An 18,106-nucleotide genomic window follows, 5' to 3' on the forward strand; every position below is an offset into this window, starting at 1 on the left:
CAGACTGGACTACTGGTGACAGCCCTGGCCTTGGGACCCTGGTCAGAGTCCTCTTCTTGGGACAGGAAGCTGCCCCCCATCTCCCCATCTAGGAGTTTCACCACCCTCCTCTGACATGAGGTGGGGTTTGCACTTGTCCCCTGTAGGCTGTGTGGCTTGGGGCAAAGCCACGCCTTCTCAGGGTCTGGGAGCCGTTTCCAAACCAGTTTCCCTCCTGGTTCTGGTGGAGCAGACTGGGAGACGGTCACTCCCAAGGTGCAAAGCTGGTGTCCAGGGTCCAGGGCAAGGCTGTGCCCTTCACTTAGGACTTGTGTACTCCAGACCAGGCTGGTGTGAGCGGCCCAAGGGTGGGCTGTGCGGGCTCACTACCTGAGCCTTGTCTCTATCCACCTGCAGATCCTGGGGCAGAGGCCAGTTCAGCCATGGCTGGGGTGCATGGGCTGAGGCTTCTGCTGGCGCTGCTGCTGCCCGTGGTCAGCGCCTCCACGGTAGGCACCGTGGTCCGAATCAACAAGGCCGTCCTGAGCTACGGTAAGAGAGGTGCCACCCAATCTGGGCGTGGAGCCCGTGTCTGCATGTGTGGGCGTTCCAAAGTGTGTATGTGCTGTGAACGCAAAAGAATTCTTTTTTTTAAAAAAAATTATCTTATTTTTTATTTTTGTGGGGAGGTACTGAGGATTGAACCCAGGGGTGCTTAACCACTGAGCCACATCCCCAGCCCTTTTTCAATTTTTAAATTTTGAGACAGGGTCTCATTAAGTTGCTGAGGGTCTTGCTAAGTTGCTGAGGCTGGCTTTGAACTCAAGGTATCTCCTGCCTCAGCCTCTGAAATTACAGGCACACGCCATTGCACCCAGCTACACCTTAGCTTATAATGTTTTATTTAGAGACAGGGTCTCGCTGAGTTGCTGGGGCCTCACTCAGTTGCTGAGGCTGACTTTGAACTCAACATCCTCCTGCCTCAGCCTCCCAAGCCACTGGGTCTATAGTTGTGCCTGGCCACAAAAGGATTCTTATCCACTGCTGTGACAGTGCCTGAGCCAGTACTGCTCAATGAATATTTATTAAATGAGCAGGACTATGTATCATATGGTCAACATGCAAACGTGTACACATGTCTGTGTTCACGTGTATTAGTGGTTAGTTCCAGTAGTCATTTTTACAAGTGTATGTCTACTTATGAATTTGGAGTTTTGGGGGTGTGTGGGTACTGGGGATTGAACGCAGGGGTGATTAACCACTGAGCCACGTCCCCAGCTAACTTGCTTAGGGCCTTGCTAAATTGCTGAGGCTGTCCTTGAACTTGAAATCCTCCTGCCTCAGCCTCCCAAGTCCCTGGGATTGCAGGCGAGCGTCACTATGCCTGGCTGAGTTTGGAATTCTGTGCAGATGTGCTCACGTGTGTACTCGAGTGTCGGGGAGGGTGTGTGATCACCGCATGTGCCTGGATGGCTGTGCTCTCCGGGTATAATGTGTGCGTGGGGCATCTGCACGTGCAGGTGTCCTGGGAGAGCAGCAGGTCAAGCAGTGCTGTGGGGAGTGTCTGAGGTTAGATCCTTGCTGGGCTCAGTGGGCCAGCCAGCCCTCTCTAGGCCCCTTTTGGGCCAGGCCTCTGTCTCATCACTTTGCTGCTAAATCCTTTGGAGACCTGCCCTGTCCCCTGGGGAAGGCACGATGAGGAAACCTAGGCCCAGGAGGGACCAAAGTTGCCACGGTCCAGGACTGAGCACAGAAGTCTGTTCGCCACCTGTGGCCTCCCAGGGAGCTTCTGTGTCCCACAAAACCTGGGTCAGGGTGGACAACTGCCGGGGTGAGCAGCTCCAGCAGGCAGCAGAAGGGATTTTCAGTGTCCCCGGGCTCTGCGAAGCAGCAGGGTCCCCTCCCTCGGCCCTCAGGGTGCAATGGCTTTCAGGACCTCGGATCCGGGCAGATGAGCAGACAGGGAGCATGGGCAGTGATCCGAGCCCGAACGTGACTTGTTGACTTGTCTGCGGTCTCGCAAGGATGCCTGTGGGCGGGGCCACGAGCTGCCGCCCCCTGACGCTCCGCCCCCTGTGTCTGTTCCTAGTGGACATCCGGTGGGAGGTGCACCTGGCACAGGGGGCTTCCAGGCCCACATGGGGCGGCTTGCTCTGCATCAGGGCACCCGACCTGGAGCCCCAGACTGCAAGCCCCCCAAAGAGGGGACTCAGCACGTGGGAATCCAAGAGCTGGAGCTTCGGCCTTCCTGCTCTGCCTCTGGGGAAACTGAGGCCCAAGGACTTCTTCCCACCATCTCCACCATCGCCTCCCCGCTCCCGAGCTGACCCTCCCTTCCAGAACCATTGTCCCTCGTTTTCATTCAACTTGCCTTTAATCAGCACCAGGGCCCCCGCAGCGCAGCGGAGAGCGGGGCGTGCACAGACTTGAGCCAGCTGCTGGGGCTCAGGCCAGATCTCCCTGGCCAGGTGTCCTCGCCTCCCTGTAACCTGGGCACGGTATAAGAGGAAGGAGCTCAGAACAGTGCCCGGCTCTGTAAGGGACAGCCACCATTAGTCCTCTGTAAGGACAGCCGCCGCGGTGGTAGCTAGCACTCATTTCGCACCGTCTTTGCAGTGGCCCCAGGTGACGGCACCATTATAATCATTGCAAATGTGGAAACAGGGGCATGCAGCTGCCACCCGGGCAGTGCGGCAGTGCTGGGACTTGCACCCAGACTCTGGGGACTTTGGGGTGCTCAGCCTCCAGCCAAGGTCCCTCCTTGCTCAGGGGCAGCCTCCTCAGCCGCCAGGCATGCTGGGAGCCTCCTGGAGCCTGGCCAGAGGCAAAGGATTTTATTCTCTGAGGAATGAAATAAGCAGGGGTTTGAGAGGCAAAAGCGAGAGGGGACCAGCCTGTCCCGCAGAGGGCCTGGTGTGAGTGGTGGACCTGCAGAGGGCCTGGTGTGAGTGGTGGACCACCTTGAGGCGGCTTGCAAGCTGGGCCCTTCCAGAATCTGAGTCCCCTGCACTCCAGGTGCAGGGCAGATGGGAGGTGGTGGTCTTGCTGCTTGGTGATGACCAAGGCAGCCTGACCTTGCTCTGTCCTGGCCCTACAGTGTCTGAGTTCGGGAAAGTCCCTCTCCAGGAGGCCTTAAAGGTCGATGACCAGCATTTTCTGGACCAGAGTAGTGAGGTGCTTCAGACTGTCAGGTGAGCGCTCCCCTTTTTTAGAAGTGTGCTCACGACCCCAGGTGGAGTCAGCCAGGTGTGTGCTCCAGCCTATCAGGAGGGAGGATCCTGCCTGAGCTTTGCAGGAGGCCTCCCCCACCCCCTGCAGGCCCCCTGGGAGGAGGCGTTCCATCTGGCTCAACTCCCAGACCACTGGATGAGCACCCTTGTCTATGGAGGAGTGCTCCCCTTGCCAGGTTAGAGGTGCCCACTGCCTGGGTGACTGCTTACAAGATTTAGGAGATGGCACCTAAATGGAGACACAAGGGCCCCTGCGCCTTTGGATCAGTGGATTTCTGTTCTCAGGGCCAAGACTGTGGCTCCAGGATCCACAGAGCTGGCAGGACCCCCAGCTGCTCCCTCCAACAGCTGGACCAGGTTTAGACACAAGTCTGAGCGTCACGCCTCTGTCCTTTAATGCACAGAACCTCAAACTCAGGAACATGCAGAGATTGGGCAAAGTGTCCCCATTAATGTGGGAACAGAGACTTGCTACTGCCAGGAGTCTGGGTGTCCAGAAGAATGTATCTATCTATCTATCTATCTATCTATCTATCTATCTATCTATCTATCTATCTGTCTCATCTATGTGTCTATTTCTACCTCTGTCTATATCTTTCATCTATCTGTCTTTATCCCTTATCTCTATCTCTATTTATCTCTATATCATCTAGCTATATCTATTTATCTACATATAGCATCTGTCTATATCTGTCTGTGTCTGTCTATATCTATTTATCTATCTATCCATCCATCCACCCATCCACCCACCTACCTACTTATCATCTATACTTTCAAACAATGACAACTAATTGAAAAACTTAACTTTAAGACCGTGGAACACACATGGGTAAATAACCATGTGGCTTGGGGTCACTGGTTTGAGATGCCCCAAGGAGCACTCGAAAGCTGTTCGTGGCACGTTAATAGTGGTTGAGAGCCGAGAACTGCGTAGACACCCACCCACCAAGGCTTCTGCCATGGTCTCTGGTCTGGCCATGCCACGCACATCCCACAGAAGGGCCCTCATTTGCAGCTGTGGGAACACACTCAGGTGGTTGTGGAGCAGGCTCTAGGGTGGCCTGTGTGCTGGGGTGCACTGTGGACCCACATCACCTGAAGCCAATGGCCAGGGTGTTCAGGGTGGGTCTGGATGTGACCTTTACCTCTCCTGCCGTTTTGTAGTGTCTGATCACCCCCACCCCCAACTAAGAAATAAAGGGACTTTCACTTGGGAAAAAGGAAAACAATGTCATTGAACAGAGCGTGGCCAACAGAACGGGCAGTCCTGGAGGGGGACTGTCCCCTTGCTGGAGGGCTGCAAGCTGACCCTGTCTGCGGGGAAGCCCTGGAGGGATTTCCACCTTCAGTGGGTCCCAGGGTCTGTCCTTCCCCCTTCCTAAGTTCTGTGGTCAGGAGCATCAGAAACCTGTGCAGTGAGTGAGGTCACTTAGTCCTGCCGGTGTCACTCAGTCCTGCCGGAGGCTCGGCCCTCGGTGGCCCTGCTTGGTACACATCCTGCCAGGGCTCACGGCCGCCCCCTCCCCTCATGGTCCCGTCCTCAGAAAACCCTTCTTCAGCACCAACGGAGTGAGGGTGGCTCAGGACCCCTGCTGCAGCGTGGATTCCCTTGTCACCTTGGTTCTGCAGGATTCAGGTTCCAGAAGTCCGCGTGACGCGCCTCCACCTGAAGTTCCTCCCTGACTTCGGCATATCCGTGTGGGCGGCCGCCAATTTCACTGTCAAGGTGTTTTGGTGAGTGACTACCTCCCTGTTGGGGGACACTCCAAGGAGCAGAGTAAGGCAGACCAGGTTTTGGGGGGCCGGCACCTCCTCCAGGCCACTCTCTTGTACCCTGTGAGCAGGACAAGACAGTGAGAGAATCTCTGAGATCCCAGCCCCTGCCCTTTTCCCAACCCTCAGATTCCCCCGCTGTGAAATGGGGTGAAACTGCGCAGCGGGGCTGTGAGTGGATTCATTACTTGTCAGCACCATCCTCTTTCATGGTGGAAGGCACACAGTAGGTGCTCAATAAACGTAGCTATCAGAATGAGTCCTGAGCACCAGGCAGCCCTTAGGCGATGGCAGTCCGTGGCCAAGCCATGAGCTGGCCTTCTGGGGAGCCCTTGCTCTCCCCCCTGTTCCCCGCACTGCCGTTTCATGAGTGCTCACGGTGGCCGGGCTCAGAGTGGGCTCTTTTCACCTGGTGACCTCGTGGGAGACTCAGCACAGCCCTGCGGGATAAGTGCCACCAGTCCCAGGCCCACTCCACAGAAGAGCAAGCTGAGGCTGTGCCTGGCGAGTGACTGGCCCAGGGTCTTGCGGTGGGGGGCTCAGAGGGCCAGAATTCACCTACTGCAACATCTGTACCCCTTGTGGCCGGGGGCTCTGGGCCTGCCCTGGTGCAGCCGTCTCATGCCCCGTGGGGGGCAGCCCAGGTCTGGGACTTGGGGTTCTTTGGTCAGCTGGGGCAGGTTGTGCTGGGTGGGACCGCCCGCACTCAGGCCTGGCCTCCCTGCAGCGTCCCAGAGTCCCTGGAGCTGATGGTGCCTGTGATACTGCAGTCTGACTTACGTGTGACCCAGAGCTCCCTTGGGACCCCCAAGATCAGCATCTCCACCTTCTTCCCGCACTTCGGCCGAGCCACGGTGCTTGATGACAACAAAAAGTAGGTGTCTGCTTACAGGTACGGGGGGCAGGGCCCCAGGAGCTCCCGTGTCAGGGCTGCGGGGCCAGTTCTTGAGTGTCCCCCTCAAATATTTGTCCAATGAGCACAATAGACCTAAGAGACCCCCATTATCATGCCTCTTTTGTGATGGAGGACACTGAAGCTCAGAGAGGGGGAGAGACTTGCCTGAGGTCACACAGCCTATCAGCCAGTAATGGACACCTGGAGAGGGACTCTGCCCATGACATTGGCTGTCGGGAGCCTCGGAGGCCACCCTTCCCTGCAGAGTGGGAGTGGGAAGCCAGCTTGCAAAGGGTGGAGAGGCCGCTCATGTTTTCATGTGGACTAACACAGCACCTGCCTGAACCCTACTGTGTGCTCCTCCCAGTAGGTGTAAGGGCTCCTCCATTTTACAGAAGAACAAATGGAGCTCAGAGAACCTGAGTGACTAGCCTAAGGCCAGGAGCTGAATTCAAGCAAAGGAAGCTGCCTGATCCCACTGTTCCTGAATCCCCAACACTGTGTCCCCATCTTCCCAAACATGAGGAGGGGCTCACTCCGAGGTGGTTGAGCATTTTGGAGTCTTTAAAAAACGCCATGTTTGCACAAAGCCTGAACACTTTCCCCAGAGACGGGTGCACGCACGTTCGTTCATTCCTGCCGTGTCCCGGGTAGACCGTGGTCCCTGGCGGTCTCCGCAGGCAGGGGCCACTCCTGGTGGTTGGAGGGGAGGCTGCAGCCAGAGCTGACATGGTGAAAACCCAGATGCTTCTCCCCGCTCCCAGGCAGTGGTTCAGTGAGTCCCAGCTGTGACTTCCATCCACCCCTGACAGATGGAGGAAGCTCGGGTTCCCCGGGGCCACCTCTGAGAACCACCAACTTAGACCCCCCTCTCTGAGCTCCAGGGCCAGGGGGGGACCTCACTAGTCACAGAGAATTGGAACCAAAGCAGGAAGCAGACCCTGGGTCCTGCCGCCCCAGCCCACCGCCCTGGGCTCTGAGTAGTCATGAAGCCAGGGGACAGCAGGGTGGCCTCCTCTGGCCTTTGCAAGGTCTCTGCCTCTCCCGAGCCTGGCCTCGGGCATCACCTTCTCGGCCACTTTGAGACCAAGACTCAGCTCCCTCCCCTGCAGTGTGGGACCTTGATTCCCGTGGGGTCTTGGCAGGAATCACTGGGCTCCTGACTGGGGACAGAGACTTCTGTCCCAGCCTTGGGGCACAGGGACAGGAAGGCCCTGTCCTCTCCACCTTGGCCTTGCTTGGCCGGGCTCCTCTGCCTTCCCCTGGCCTGGGCTGTGAGCGTCCTGCTGAGAGACAGGCCCTGGGGACTCAAGGACCTTTCTGCATGTCTTCCTCAGCCTGTCCCCTGCGTTGCTGGCCACACTACAGAAGGACATCAAAGCTGTTCTCAGCAGCAAGGTGAAGACCCTGCGGGCGGCCCGGGACGGGGTGCTGCTGTCTGAAGGAGGGGTGAATGAACGAGGGGTTGTGGGCACAGGGAGTGGGAGCCTGGGGCGGATGGAACCCAGGGCCTCACGCGGAGAGCCGCTGTTCTACCACTGGGCACGTCCCCACCCAGGGCCCTTGACAGCCCCCTGTGGACAGTCCCCCGGAGGACAGAGGGGCTGATGTGTTGTCCAGGGGGAGAGGATGGGTCCCGTGGGGCGCATGCCCTTGGGGAGCCCAGTTCCGTGGGAGAGGCTGGGCGGGGACAGTGTTTGTGGACGGGGCACGGCGCAGAGCAGATGAGCCGGGTGGGTCCTGACCTTCCTCCCCGCCGTCACCCTCTGGTGCCCCGGGTTCCGTGTCTGCAGTGAGTGTCCGCCCTCCCCCGTGGGAGAGGCAGAGTGGGTGCGCTAGGGTCACAGCAGATTTTGCTGTTGTCATTGTCAGCATCGACTGGCCTGGGGGGAGGCTGTCCCCTGGAGCCGGGTCTCATTGCCCAGGGAACGGGTCCTCCCTCTCGGCCATTCCAGGCCAGCCCTTCCTCCCCGTGAGGAGTGTGGAGAGGCCAGATCAGCCTTCTGCGTGCCGATTCCTCCCAGAGGAGGCCACAGCCTCCCGCTGATGGGAGGACGGGCTGGAGGCAGGAGGGGCTGCAGCTTGTCCCAGGGTCCCACAGGCTGCCCAGGAGGACCCTGGCTTTGCCCATGGGGCAGCTGCTTCGAGATCCTTCAGGGCAGGGGTCGTGTGTGGCTCTAGGGGACAGGAAGGCCCTGTTCTCTCCGCCTTGGTCTTGCATAGCCCGGCTCCTCAGCTGTCCCTGGCCTGGGCGGTGAGTGCCCCAGCCTTGCGGTCTCTCCTCTGGCCAGAGCATGGCGCACACGGCTGCCCACTGTGCCTGGGAGAACCTCCAGTGCCCCTGGACTGGCATCTGTGGCTTGCTGACTGCTGTCCTGTCCTGGGCACTGCCCCCTCCAAAGCTGGCCCTCTGGACCCTGGGGCAGTAGGCTCCCAGCTTTGGTCACTTCCCCGGCTGGGGCCACCTCAGCAGCCTGCATAGCCCTGCTTCTGTGTGCCTCTGGGCCCCACCGCCATGACCAGCTCTGGGGCACTTCTCAGATTCCCTGGTGCCCAGAGGAGGAGCCGGAAGATGCCAGGGTGGGATTCCGGGCTCGGCGTAGGGGAAAGGGGAGCCTCGGCACAGCCCTGGACTCCTTCTAGCTCTGCCTGTAGCCACAGTGGCCCCTCACCACCTTCTCTCTGTCCCCCACAGCTGAACCTGAACTTGGCCAACCTGGTGGACAACATCAATATCCACATGGGCACCTTAATCGGTAAGACCTGGGGCTTCAGGGCAATGGGAGGCCAGGGCCCTGGGGCCCCCAAACCCTTCAAAGACTCCCCGGAATCTGGGAGGCCAGTCTTAGCAAGGCTGATGTGGGGTCTTCAAACCGCAGGTCTCTGTGCAGCCTGGGAGACTCTGAATTCTCTTTGATTCCAGAACCTGCATATTTTAGCTCCAATCATCTGAAGAAACGAAATAAAAGCAAATCTTTAAGTCATGGGTCTTAATATTGGAGAATCTTCAAGTCCAGCATCATTTCCAGGAATGGGGGATTTCAGGGCTCTGACACTCGGAAGGGGCCTCATAGCGACCTTTTCCTTCCATAGAGTTACAGTTGCAATGTGCTGGGATTTGTTGTGACACAGTGTGTCAGCTCACAGCAGCCCCAAGGGAATCCACAGGAGTCGGTCTGCACCACCCTGGGAGGCAGGCTGTGACTTTGGGGACGCGCGTCACTAGAGCTGGCCTGGCATGCCCTGGGGGTCGGGGCTCAGGCCTGGCTGTCGCAGATGTATTGTGTGTCCGGGATGCAGTTTCTTCAATCGAACAGTTATGCATTCAAAGGCCATGTTGGAAGGGATGGGTGACCACCCCATCCACTTGGGGACTTCATGACTATTAGTGCAGATTTCTGATTTTTGACGTGAGGGGAGGTTTTTCCTTTGCCATCAATTTAAGAAAAAGGAAGTTGATTTAAGCAGAGCTGTTGGTCCAGTGTAGGAGGACAAGTACAGCTTGCCCTTGAGCCTGACTGGCTGGACTCCTGGCTGTGTGACCCACGTTAGGTCAGTCAGCCTTCCTGGGCCTCAGTGTCCTCCTCTGTAAAATGGGAGCATGGCCTTCATGAGGATGAACTGCAGCGATTCGTGTAAAGTGCTGCGCCCAGGCTGAGCCAGGGAGCCAGCTGGGTTTATGGGACAGGGTGCTGGACTTTACAGATGGACTCTTGAAGTAGCTCTAGGAAGGGGGATGAGTGGCCCCAGGGCACCCATCCTGTCCTTTTTGTGTCCTTGGAGCCTTTGGGCATCAGGCTCAGGGCCATGCACAGCCTGTGAGATTAAAGGCAGTGGGCAGGAAGGGTGGGTCAGGGGCCCTAGGGGTGGGGCATGACCATTGTGTGCTGCCCCGGGGGCCCTTCCTGCAGGACAAGTTTGGGGGCCACCCACCATGCAGGCAGGGCCCTTAGTCAAGGCCTTCCTCCCCTCCACCTGTCAGGCTCCGTCTGCCTCCCCCACCCTCTGCCTTTAGCCAAAGCTCTAATAGTACTCTGTTTAAAACCCAGAAGAACACAAAACTATGTGGGGTTTCACCCTAGATGAGAGAGAGAGAGATAGAGAGAGACAGAGGGAGGGAGAGAGGGAGGGAGGGAGGGCAGGAAAAAGAGAGATTTACCTCTGCATAAGGAATTTTTTTTTAAATTTGAAATTCTGGGCTACATTTTCATCTATTTTTCCCATTTCTTAAACATCCTTCATGAATATATATCATTATTTAAAAACTTTTAATATTCTACTTATAATGAAAATATGGAATAATTCACCTTTTTTTAAAAAAGTGAATTTTGACAAATGCAGAGCTGCATAATCCCCTCATACTCAGGTACAGAGCATGACACTGGCTCCCAGGTCCCTTATGCTGCCCACTGCTCCTGATCTGTAGAAATGGAGTCATACTACGTTGCTTTTACAATCATAAAACATTTCCAAAATATTAGAGAAAATAAAATTAAATCCAGAAGAGACAATAGAAAAACAGGAATCTGAATAGAGATAAATACATTCATGTATTTATAAACATATTTACATATTTTTATATCCTATGTTTTTATATGGAAAATATTAAGTGTAATTACATATTTTATATGTAAACAAAACCAAACAATACAGACAGTATAATACACATTGATATCCATGCAGACTCATATACATACATAGTGAACTTGGTCATCCAGAGCCTTGGGAGCAGAGCTCTTGCTGAGGTAGGTTTTCCTAACAGCTGGGCTTGAGCTTAACCTGAGACACCTTCAGCCAGGTCCAGGGATGTGGTTCCCCTCATGGATGACTTCTGCAACCTTTCCCATGCAGAATATTCAGAGCCTTGAGTAAACTTGCCTCATAGGTTTTGGGCTCTTAATTGTGCCTCCTTGCAAGCTGCCCTGAGTCTTTGTAGGGGAGTCAGATTCCTGTGCTCTTGCACTGACTGCACCTGGGGATATGTGCCTTTGGTGTTCCTTTAGGGGGCAGTGTGATTAGATGGAGCGACCATAGCTTTGAGGTCAGACTGAAAACTGACCAAATATACAATCCTAGGCAACACTGAACTCCAAACAGTGTGTGCATGTGTGTAGGTAAAGTCATCTTCTAGTGTTGTGGTGGTGGCTGAATGAGAGTAAGTCAAGTATCTGGACTTGATAAATGTGAGCTCGCTTCTTTTTCTATTTTCCTTCTCGCTTTTTATCAGGCAGATTTTGTGCCCAGACGGAGCCTTCTCCTTCCTTCTAATTTTGAATTACTAGTCTTTTACTGATTGAGAAAGCAGAAGCCACCTGCCAAATTTGTGTCTAAACTAAGAGTCAACAGGCTGTGGGTGGGCAACACCTGGGTGTGTGCCCTTTGACATGTGCTTCCCCAGAGGCCTGGCCGGTCCCTTTGGCTGGCCTGGTTCTGGCTACTCAAGGTAGTCAGATAACCTAGTTTTGCTGGTCTAACTATCCCCTTTTTTCTTCTCCATCCTGATTTCATGAAGGCCTCAACCCTGTGAGCCCTGAGTCCCAAATCTGCTACTACATGATGAATGTACCCAACATCACCCGGGACTACATTTCCATGAATCTAAATGCAAGTACCTTCCTGTCAGCCCAGTGCTTGGCGCTGGTTGCCTCTGGGGTCCTTGGTGTCCTTGAGGAGTCTTAAAAAAATGGGGAAGTGAAAGGGAGAGGGGCTGGTGTGACGTTCTGCAGGGAGTGTGACCCCCAGGCAGAGGAGGTCACGTGAGGTGTGCTCGTGGCGGGTTGGGTGGGGGTTGGGATCTAGGAGCTGGACCTGTCCCAGGGCCATGTCCCTCCTGAGACCCTGCTGCTCTTCTCCCACCTCCACCGTAGGCGGTTCTCTTCCTGCTGGGCAACCCCATCATCCTGCCCATGGACACCCCCCACTTGGAGCTGCCAGAGTTAGTGGGCAACAAGGCGGCCATGGCCACTCTGGCCCTGTCTCAGAACCTGTTTGACTCTGTCCTGCTGCTGCTGCAGAAGGCCGGGGCCCTCAACCTGGACATCACAGCGCACCTGGTGAGCGAGGCCTCTGCCCAGTGAGTGGCCTTCCCGAGGGACACCACAGATGCCGAGTGGCAGGCGGGTGGGACAGATTGCAGGGTGGCCACTGGCAAGGTGGCGTGGGATCCGTGGGGCGGGCGGGGTTCCTGTCCGGGAGGGGCATGTGGCAGCCTTGCTTGGGGAATGGCTGCCTTAAAACTTGTCCTGGGTGGGGGCTTGCAGCAGTCAGATGACAACCCGCTGAACACCTCCGTCCTGAGCAAGTTCATCCCCGAGGTCGGTGCCTTTTCTGGTCACCCCAGGTACTGGGGGCTCCCTGGGGTGTGCGACCTCGGCTGGCTCATGTCCGTCCCAAGTGGGTTTGCTCAGTACCTGCCCTTAACTCTGCTCCCCAGCCCTCCGGGGTGCCCCTGGCCTGTGTGGACATCTCGCTCTGCTCTCCCACTGCCTCTGCCCAGCAGTGTCCCTGCCGGGCACCCTTTCTTCTTCCTGTGCCTTGTTCACCCTCAGGGCCCAGCTCAGGAGCCTCCTCCTGGAGGCCACGGGCTTGGCCTGGATGTGCCCCTGTGGCCCAGTCGTGAGGGCCCTGGTGGTGGCCACACTCGGGGGTGACTGGGTGGGACTTCTGCTCAGCCCTCGCCTAGCAGGGCTCCCTCCCTCGTGCCCTCTCTGCTTCTCCAGGTGGCCCACCAGGTCCCCGAGCACAAGCCCGTGGTGCTCAAGGTGCGCCTGGGTGCCACGCCCGTGGCTGCGTTCCACAACAGGAGCATCACGCTGCAGCTGCAGCCCCTGGTGGAGGTCCTGGCCACCTCCTCCAACTCGGCCTTCCAGTCCCTCTTCTCCCTGACTGTGGTAAGAAGCCAGCCAGGTGGGGCTGCCAGGTAGGGCGCCTCTCAAGAGCTCGTGCGTTCCTGACAGCTCCTCGCCGGCTTTCTCCTGTCCACGGTGGTCCCCTGTTGTCTCTTGAACTTGTTTAGCAGCACATTCCTGCCCCAGTGCCTTTGCACGTACTGGGCCCTCTGCAGAGGGCTCTTCCCTGCTCTTGGCATGGCTAGCTCCTTGGCATTTTTTGGTTCAGATTAAATGCTGTGGCCTTCCTCGGGGCACCCTGCCCCACCCTGAGGGAGAAGGTTCCCTCTAGCCCTTCCAGACCACCGCTCATCCTCCACTCCCTGCAAGGACTCTGTCTGGTTACTCTAACTTTGCTTAACCCCTACTGGCCTGTGGTGGGCTCCTGGGCAGGGACCTGGCCAGCTTCATTCACACTGCGTTGTCCCCAGGGCTGAGTGCAGGACCTGGCACCCGGTGCTTCACAAACACCTGTGTCGCCAACGAACGGGGTGGGGGTGGGGGAGGGGGAGGGGAGGGTGGGGAGGGGCTCCCGCATGGCTGTGCCCTGACCCTGCCCTCCCTGCACCCAGGGGGTGAACCTGAACCTTCAGCTCTCGGTGTCCAAGGTGAAGCTCTACGGGACCACCTCTGTGGTGGGGTAAGCGAGGCCTTCGACCCCAGAGGACTCGGTGGGAGGGTCTCTGCAGTGGGTCCACAGCCACGGGTCACAGCCACGGGTCACAGCCACGGGGGTCACGGCCGTCGGTGGGGGAGCCTGGGGTGCGGCCGGGTGCTGCAGGGGTGGGGGGAGCCAGGCCCCCCTGGAGCTCCCCTGTTTCTCTCCCAGGGACATCTACCTGGCCGTGGCCTCTTCCAACGTGGGCTCAATTAACGTGAGTTGGGGGGAGAGTCACTGAGCTCCCTACGGGTGGGCAGAGCTCCAGCCTGGGCAGGGTGTGTGCCCACATGTGCCACCATAATCAGCCTCCCTGGGGCGCTTGGGGGCAGTGGCCAGTCAGCTGGCCGGGCCCTGCTGCTGTGGGTCAGTCACAGCCTCTGGTCACTCTGCCTGGGGACCAATACCCCATGGGCCTGGCCCTCAGTCCAGGAGTCCTTTGTGATTAAAGGACAAGTCAGACAGTGTTGGCTGGTCCCGTGGGCATGCCATGTGGTCAGGTCCTTGGCCACCATGCGCTCGTCTGTGGGTCTGTCCCTGTCATCTGGTGCTGGCTGGTCCCCTGTGGCCACAGTGTGTGCGTGCTGGCCCACTGGGGCCTGTCACTCAGCCTAGCCTCACTCTGCGGCCCACTCCTGGGAGGCTTCCCCCGGTCCCCAGAGGTGGGTGACCTGCCTTCCTCCCTCTGCCTGTCCCTCTGTCTGTCTGTCTCTCTGTGAGCCTAATTGTCCCTCCTTCTCGGCCCGGCCCCTGGCTCTGTGGCTGCAGCTGGATGGCGTGTACACGCTCATGGACACCGTGTTCGAGAAGCCCCTGCTGGAACACTTCAATGGTGAGCTGTGCCCACCCAGCACAGCAGGGCCTCTGTCCCCTGTGGACCCCAGACCCCATCTGTGCTCTGCCCCACCCCCTTCCTGCCTCCCAGGCCCCAGAGTCCAGCTGCCTGTGTGGGCATCTAGGTATGTACCTGCATGGTAGCTGTGTGACCTCCACTAAGTTGCTTCCCCTCTCTGAGTCTCATGTCCTCCTTCTGTAAAATGGCGTAATAATAATGGCATCCGCATGACACCCAGGGCCGGCTCCAGGTGGTGGTCGGTCACTGCCTCTGGCTGACCGTGACTTCTTTCCCACCTGCAGCGCTCCTGGGCATAGGCATCTCCCTCCCGACGGTGACCAACCTCCACTATGTCAACTCTGATATCTGCATCAATGAGGTGAGGGTCTTTGGGATGGGGGGGCCGGGGTCTCCTCTCTCCCTCACACCTGCTAGCACCCACAGAGGGTCTTGGGGTCAGCCAGGCCTGGGGTTCACCTTGCTCCAGAGCCACACCATGACCCTTACTGTGAAGAGGTGGGCGACTCAGGACACCCAGGGACTCCAGTGGTGAGGACGTCACCCTGCTTTAGTCCTCACTAAGTCTCCCCAGATCCTGTGCCCTGGATGGGCACGGCCCTTTGGAGTCTGGGGTGGATGGCGGCTCAGCCTTGGGGACAACCTCTGTGGGCTGGAGGGGACCTTCTACAGGGACCTCTCTAGATGTGAAATACTGGCCCGGGGAGAACACCCAGCCGCCTGCGGGGACGCCCTAGAGTGGCGTCCTGTCTCCCCTGGGAAACAAAAGGGAATTCCCTCCGCCAGGAGCCCCCGGGACAGAGCGCTGAGCCAAGGCCCCTCCACGCTGGCTCTGTGCCACCACATCCCAAGGGGGACCCACTGATGTCCTTCCAGGGAGAAGCCCTTGTTCCTTGGGAGCTGTGGTCCCCAGGCACTTGGGGGATCCCCACCATAGGAAGGAGCACACAGAGGGGCAGGTGGGGATCCCCAGGACTCTCCAGGTGACGGACCCACATTAGTCCTCCAGAGGCAGAGACGTGCACTCCCAGTAGAACTTTCTGCAAAATGGAAATCTGCACCGTCCACAGCAGTGGCCACAGCAACTGTGACAACTGAGCCCCCTGGAGTGTGGCTCCTGCGACACAAGAGCTGAATTTTATTTTTTTCATTTAAATTATTTTTATGAGGCTGCGTGTGGCTAACGGCCACCATATTGGACCACGTGGCCCTAGACCGCGAGCTACCAACGAGCAGGGACTGGGTTTGGCTTGTTCTTTGCTGAGGCCCCAACACCTGCCGCAGGGCTTGGTGTGTAGTAGAGGCTCAATGAACGTTTGTTGAATGACTGAATGACTAGACCTGGGGAGGTACGGGGCACCTAGCTCTGCTGGGACGTGAAGAGGGTGTCCGATGGCCCTGGGCCCCCCGTCATACCACAGCAATGGCACTGACCACACAGAGTGCCCAGCTCCCATGGGTTCTCACTGCATCCTCACTGTAGCCTCGGGTACAGTTGTCCCCTAGTGACAGAGCAGGAAATGGAGGCCCAGAGAGGCGAAGGTCGGTGCTGGGGGGTGACTGGGTCCTACCTGTCCCCTCGGCCTCTGACCCGCCCATGGCTTTCTCTGCCCTTCAGAACTCCGTGGTGATTTCCAGCGGACTCTCATACCACCCCTGAGGCAGGAGCACCAGGAGGGCTGGGAGAGGCCGGCCTCGCTGCCCAGGGGCCCCCATCCCGCAAGTCACTGGGGAAGTGGAGGCAGAGCCAGCTGGAGCCATTGCCAGCGAGCCGGGCTGCCTGACCGGGCTGCGAACCTTCCCTGAGGGCCCGTGTCCCCAGCCCCGTCCCCTCCCCTGCTCTGCACCCTCTTCGGGGAACCAGCTGCTCTCTGGGCCGGTCGGATCGGCCTCCTCTTGATTAAACTTCTCTTGGTTGCAACTTTCACCAGGCCCAGCCACGTCTTTTTGTACCTGGGGTCTCTTCCCTACATGCCACCCCTGGGTCCTGCCTGTCCCTAGAGCCACCAAAGGGTGGCAAGGAGTTTCCTCTGATGCTCCAGGGCCGAGGGGAGGACTCACGGGGAGGGAGGGCTTCAGAAGGCGGAGCTCTGCCTCGCCGACAGCAGGGGCGTTGGAGAGCAGGGGCGTTGGTGGCTGCTGGGCCAGGGGCGAGGGCTGTGGCTGTGGGCCACGAGGCTGCTCTGAAGGCCACATGGGGAGTGGATGGGCCAGAGGAGCAGATGAGCTTGGAGAGGGCCGGGAGGGCTGTCCCCCGGCCGAGGCTGCAAGGTCCCTGAGAGCTGGGGTCTGGGCCCAGGCTTCTTCCCACGCTGCCCCCAGGTGCCCCCTTCAGGATGCGCCCTGCTCCAGGCAGGATGCGCCCTGGGTGCGTTCAGAGCCGAGAGGCAACGACGGCCAAGCAGAGATGGGAGGCCCAGGTCCTCGCAGCTCGGCCTCAAGGACCCCACTTGCCACCTGCCTTCACACTTAGCCTTGAACGCGTCCCTGCGCGTTTCCTGTTGAGGCCTCCGTCCCGCCCTTTGGCCCTCCTGGGTCTGCCCAGGCCTGCTCGCCCTCTGCCCCTCAGCCCCCAGACCCCTCTTCCAGGGCCACGGCTCCAACCACAGGATGTGGTTCCTGATGCCCGTGGCTTCTTTCGCACCTTGGATTCTCCTCTGACTCTTCTCAGAGTCCCGCCTACAGCAGGGGCATCACAAATGCGTGGTGGGTGAACTGCTCACACATGTCTGTGCTGGAGCTCTGGCTCAGGCTGGGCTCAGCCTTGAGCCCCAGGCAGTGTGACCTCGGGCAAATGGCTTGACCTCTCTGAGCCTCATTTTCTCTGTCTGCAAAATAGGGAAAATGGCCGAGGAGCCACCTCATCTGCTAGACCCTGGGATAAAGCGGGGTGGGCCCCGCCAACGACGCACAGGAACTTCACCTGAGGGCCCAGGTGAAGTCCCGTGGACGGGACCTATTATCACCCTTGCTACCTGCCCTGCAGAACCCCACCGTCACCCTAAAGAGGACAAGTAGTGGCCCAGGGGACTGCCAGGGCCACACAGCTGGGGCAGGGGCTGGGATGGGGCTCAGACCTTTGACCCCACTTGAGGGGGCTTCTCCTGTTCCCCGACCCCATGACCTTCCTGTCCCTCCAGCCCCTCCCCCAATCCCCAGGATGGCGCTGAGGGAGGGCAGAGAGGCCAGGGGGCTGCGGTCACGCCCGCTGGGTGGACCTGAGGGCGGTCGGATCTGTGAGGCCCACCTGTCCGTCCGTCTGCGGGGGCAGGTCACAGGGATAAGGAGATGCTACCTGAGGAGACCCCCTGGCTGGGCGGTCAGGGTAGGGACCCATGGGGCGCTGGGCTCTCTCTCGCCTCATCTCAACCTGGCTTCAGTCACATGACGTGACGGCCCCGTGTGCACGTGACACAGTGGCTCCCAGGCTGCCTGGGAAGTCCTCAGCCCCCAGCAGCCCCCTAGACTGTGGTTCATCGAGAACAGACACCTCGGCCCCCCGGAGGCCCTCCCAAGCTGGGGACTCTGAGGCCACGTTTGAGCCCCGGCTCGCTTGGTGACCCTCTGCTTCTTGGTCCCTGGGTGGGCCCTGAGAGAAAGCCCTCCTTCCTGGCACGTGCTGTGTCCCTCTTCGCGTGTCCTCAGAGGGCCCTTCTGAAGATGGCCCAATTGGCTATTAGCTCCCTGTGTGCCCTGGAAGGGGGTCTCAGGGGCCTCCTGAGGTCCCCACGGGTCCGGCCACATCTCCTGGCCTTTGCACTGGCCGGCCTTGCCAGCGTCACCCTCCTGCACACAGATCTGCTGGCCTTGTGGGGTCAGCCCTGTTGATGG

General features: G+C 58.5%; 1 protein-coding gene across 1 annotated transcript; it reads left to right on the forward strand.

Annotated features, from left to right (window-relative positions):
- Positions 1 to 422: 422 nt before the first annotated feature.
- Positions 423 to 15,935, forward strand: Bpifb2 (BPI fold containing family B member 2). Its single transcript, XM_046433048.1, has 15 exons — positions 423 to 531; positions 3,077 to 3,170; positions 4,839 to 4,943; positions 5,710 to 5,856; positions 7,215 to 7,275; positions 8,573 to 8,633; positions 11,390 to 11,481; positions 11,745 to 11,930; positions 12,138 to 12,191; positions 12,597 to 12,767; positions 13,337 to 13,404; positions 13,594 to 13,639; positions 14,191 to 14,254; positions 14,560 to 14,636; positions 15,894 to 15,935. Exons 1-15 carry the CDS (start codon positions 423 to 425, stop codon positions 15,933 to 15,935), a joined length of 1,377 nt encoding a protein of 458 aa, XP_046289004.1.
- The last annotated feature ends 2,171 nt before the right edge of the window (positions 15,936 to 18,106 follow it).

This window comes from Marmota monax, unplaced genomic scaffold, assembly GCF_021218885.2.
Source record: "Marmota monax isolate L192 unplaced genomic scaffold, Marmota_monax_Labrador192_F-V1.1 WCK01_AAM20220418_F8-fsc00014, whole genome shotgun sequence".
NCBI lineage: Eukaryota > Metazoa > Chordata > Mammalia > Rodentia > Sciuridae > Marmota > Marmota monax.